Here is a 4,170-nt window from a genome sequence, read left to right as displayed (position 1 = left end):
TTCAAAGTGCACTTGTCTTGGGTGTGGCTGCACAAGTTCTTTGTTAGGGGCCAGGCAAGAAAGACAGTCTGATATGGCTGTTCAATCTCCTGTTGCCTGGTCATTTGCTAGATCCCCTGTATAGAGCCAGCCCCAGGAGCTTCATAGTGAGGCCCCTCGAGGGTTCTAGGCACCTGAGTGCCCTGTCTTCAGAGGCCATAATGGTTCCAGCCACTGTTAACTCTGTTGGAAGGTGGGTGGGTCTGAGCCCATAGGCCAGGTCTGGACATCCCATCCAAAGCAGTCCATGAGCAATCTTGACATTTCCTTCCCTGCAACAAAAAGTTGGCTGGCCCACACACAGACCAAGTCTTGAATCTGGCTCAGCATTCAGAAGACTGCTCCATGACCTCCATAGTGACATATTTATACTTATCATAGCCCTTTCTCTATTTTCCCTGGCTGGCTAGGGGAAAGGGGACCTCCTATTCCTTTCAGCCAGTTCTCCATTAAGGCAGACTCCAAGAATTCCCTTCCCCATCCACTACTGAAGGCCACTGAGAGGCCCAAAGATGTAAGGAGGTTGTGGAAGAATCATGACACATCACTTAGAGCAAGTCAGATGAGTGGTCAGAGTGTGAAATGAAGAAGGCTAGAGTCAAAGCTTTGAGTACTATAGGCCTCACCAATGGGTCAACACTGGGGCGGGTCACAGAGTCCCTGGCCAGTTGCCTTGTCAAGAGAGATACTGGGAGGCAAGGGAGGGAAGATGATGGAGTGTGGCTGCAGCTGCCTCAGCATTTCCCATGCTGGAGCATGACACAGGGCACCTGTCCTTGGCTAAGCAGACACATTTCCATCAGCCTACCACAGCAAAGCCTTCTGGAGCTCCTATCCAAGGCAGGGAGGATACAGCTCTATGACAACACAGATGTCACCTTGAAGGTCCTGACAATCTTATCAAGGGGAGATACTTACAGGCTTATTTTCATACAAGATGGCAGAAATAGTGAAAGAGAAAAAGGATGGAGTATAATGTGAATCCTGGACTTCCTGCTGCTCAAGGTTGATTTGCTTACTGCAGAGGAGTGTGAGGACCCAAGGCTACCTGGATCTGTTCTCTGCCACTGAGTGTTTAATCAAGTAATAGTAACCCCACTATCGTGGCTCCATAAAATTCTTTACACTTAAAAAGGCCATCTACAAATATTATTTCTCACAGATGTTAGGGGCTGACCAAGGTCCAGAGTTCTCACTCCACGTGCTCCTTCTCTCATCCAACAGGGACCTTGCAGTCTCATTGGTAGATGTGAAACTCCAGGGTTCCCAAGATGGGCACCAATTGCTGAGCTACCAGAATGAACTGTGCCTCTACTTGCAGACAATCTCTGGCTCTGACATCTACTCAATCTATAACCTAAAGAATCTAGACTCAGAATTTCCCTAGGAACAAATAGCTGAACCATCTGAATGTCAGGCTTCACAATGCAAATAGATACAAAAATTGGCTTTTGTCAGTCTATCTGAGCCCCAGGAAGCCAGTAATGATTAAGTACCACCCTCAGCTTACAGAGTTCCCACTTAGCTAAATGAAGGAGCCTGGCAATGAACATGGCAGGGAGAAGCTACATTGGGTTGGACCTGCCAACGAGCCTCAAAGACCCTTTGGAGACTTCTGTGTGTACTGTGGACAGAGGCAGATGTTCGGACTCCTCCATGGGGGTGCTCTGCTGGCAAGTCAGCACCAGGACCTTGACTTCCTTCTTGAAGTTGGTGTTGAGAAATCCATAGATGAAGGGATTGACGCAGGCAGAGGCCATGGCAAGCAGGTGGCACACCAAGAAGATGAGATTGCCATGACAAATGGGAATGGCCTCATGGTACCAGTCCTCCAAGCTATTGAACACATGCAGGGGCAGCCAGAGCAGGGCAAAGGCAGCCACCATTGCCAAAAGGGTCCCATTGATCCGCTTCACCTGCCAAGCCTGTGAGCTGTAGGTGCTCTTGCGGAACACCCGCTTCCGTTGCCTCAGACGCTGGTAGATGCGCAAATAGCAGACCAGGATGAAGGCCAGTGGGATGCAGTACTGGAAGAGCAGCAGGAAGGTGGTGTAGATGATGCGGTGATGGTCCAGTGGCCAGGACTCAGTACAGACCACCTTATCTGCCAGAAATTCCAGAGCCTTGGAATGGTTCTTATGAAAGACATTCTGCAGGACACTGTTGGCCAGAAAAGGAAGGGAAAGGAAGCAGGCAATGAGCCAAATGACTACAATCCCCAGGTAAGCGTGGGAGACACTGGGCTTCCAGCCTGTTGGGTTGATGATAAGCTGATGCCTCTCTAGGGCCACAAGGACAAGTGAGAGAATGGAGACTGTCACTGACATACATTGGATGAAGGCTGACATCTTGCAAAGGACCTCGCCAAAGACCCAGTAGTCCATGATGGTGTAGATGGCCGTGAGTGGCTGGCAGATGAGGCACATAAGAAAGTCAGAGAAAGCAAGGTTGGCTATGAGCATGTTGGTTACATTGGCCTTCTCCTTCTGCCTAATGGTCACACATATCAGGCAGAGGTTGCCTAGGACCCCCACAATGGTCTCAATGCTATAGGAGGTGACAATGAAGAATATCAGGTCTACAGAATCCTGGCAGTGGTCAGAGAAGTTGTACAGGATGCCCTTTGACTTACTCCTGTTTTGAACCTGTGGGGATCCTGGGAGCAGCAAGGACAGAAAGTGAGAGATGTTCATGGTGCGTGTGAAAAGATTCCAGGAGATTCAGTGATGACACCTGCAAAGCAAAGAGACAAATGGTACTCATGGATTGGGCCTCTTTGTGAAATTCAGGGAGGAACAAGATGCAGGTAGAGATGTTCATAGTTGCTTTGACCCAAGGGCTGGTACTTAGAGTACCTAAGACTCAGAGAAGTAAAGCAATTTGCCTATAGTCACACAGTTAATAAGTTGTGGGGCCCAAATTCAAACCAGGTCTGTCTGATGCCAAAACTTGTTCCAAAAATTCCCTCTGACCTCAGGCCTTGAGGAAGCTTTGGTGATTAAAAAAAAAAAAGTTTCATCATTGTATACAAAGTTCAGGGAGAGAACTACTCAGGGCACATAAGTAGAAACCCCCTTATAACATTTTATCCACATAAAGACAGCATCAATGCCACCGTGTGTTCAGATCCTTCCATGGCATACCATGCCCTTAAGGATAGAACCAAAATCTCACAGCTGACACACAGCACCCTCCTGGCCTCAGCAACTACCTGCCCTACCAGACTTGTTTTGCAGATGACATATAGGAAAGTTGAAGACTGCCTGGTATGCAAAAACTGAGTCATCAGCACACTGGCTCTCTCCTCCTGCCCATCATGTGTACACACATGCCTGTCCAAGGTCATGGGATGCTCATTACTCCCCTTAAGGACTCCCTCTATACCTATGCTGAAGCCGCCTGAAACAGTTTTCAGTTCCCAAATACACCAGCCTGGTCCACATCTCCATGCCCAGGCACAGCCTGTCCCTTTTTCTCTGGTGCCTCCTCAACACAAGGTACCCTCTGCCAAGGCTAAATATGGACTCCAGAGCCTCCAAGTGGCAATGCCAGTGACAGATGTTTTGAGATAGAGAGCTATCATATCATTACACATACCATTGTGACTCAACTTCCTCATAAATCCCCTAGGCATCGTTAATCCCTCAAGCAGTTCTCAAGCCTCAGGGAATATCAGAAATACTCCAGGAGCATATTGAAAGTGCAGATTCCAGAGTCCATTGCCAGGAGGGGCATTTAAGTGAGTCTGGGATGGGGCTCAGGAATCTGTGTTTTAACAAGTAGCCCATGTGATTCTGATGAATGTGGTCCTGAGGACCCATTTTGATAAAACACTGTTCACAGAGGAATACCTTATTTCAGATATTCTTTAAGTCCCATATAACGGTCATGTCTATTAGTGATCATATATCTGTTCTTCATGACCAAGTGCTAAGTTAGAAGCAGTTATTACAGACTATGGGTGAAATTAACCAGAAATCAGTAAAATCTATTTGTCAGCTATCATAAATGTCACTCAGCTTGCATTTGATCTGCCTTATAAAAAGGAGTCCCTTTTGGCCATTACAAGATCAAAGCATGGATTCCACCCACAGTTCACAGTGCAGTTATTTTGATTAACAAATCCCATAG

At 47.4% G+C, this 4,170-nt stretch overlaps 1 protein-coding gene across 1 annotated transcript; it reads right to left on the bottom strand.

The window, feature by feature from the left end:
* Positions 1-1,604: 1,604 nt before the first annotated feature.
* On the bottom strand, positions 1,605-2,732 carry LOC129076337 (neuropeptide Y receptor type 4-2). The gene has a single exon (XM_054580501.1). The coding sequence runs from the start codon at positions 2,730-2,732 to the stop codon at positions 1,605-1,607; it is 1,128 nt and encodes a 375-aa protein (XP_054436476.1).
* Positions 2,733-4,170: the final 1,438 nt, after the last annotated feature.

The sequence above is a fragment of the Pteronotus mesoamericanus genome, unplaced genomic scaffold, assembly GCF_021234165.1.
Source record: "Pteronotus mesoamericanus isolate MK-2021 breed Mesoamerican mustached bat unplaced genomic scaffold, CSHL_Meso_final contig_59, whole genome shotgun sequence".
NCBI classification, from domain to species: domain Eukaryota; kingdom Metazoa; phylum Chordata; class Mammalia; order Chiroptera; family Mormoopidae; genus Pteronotus; species Pteronotus mesoamericanus.
The sequence above is the reverse complement of the archived record's forward strand: the minus strand, read 5'-3'. Positions and strand labels throughout refer to the sequence as shown.

Bases quoted from the DNA above. Each gene is read 5' to 3' on its own strand.
- LOC129076337 (XM_054580501.1), bottom strand. From the start codon at position 2,732: ATGAACATCTCTCACTTTCTGTCCTTGCTGCTCCCAGGATCCCCACAG.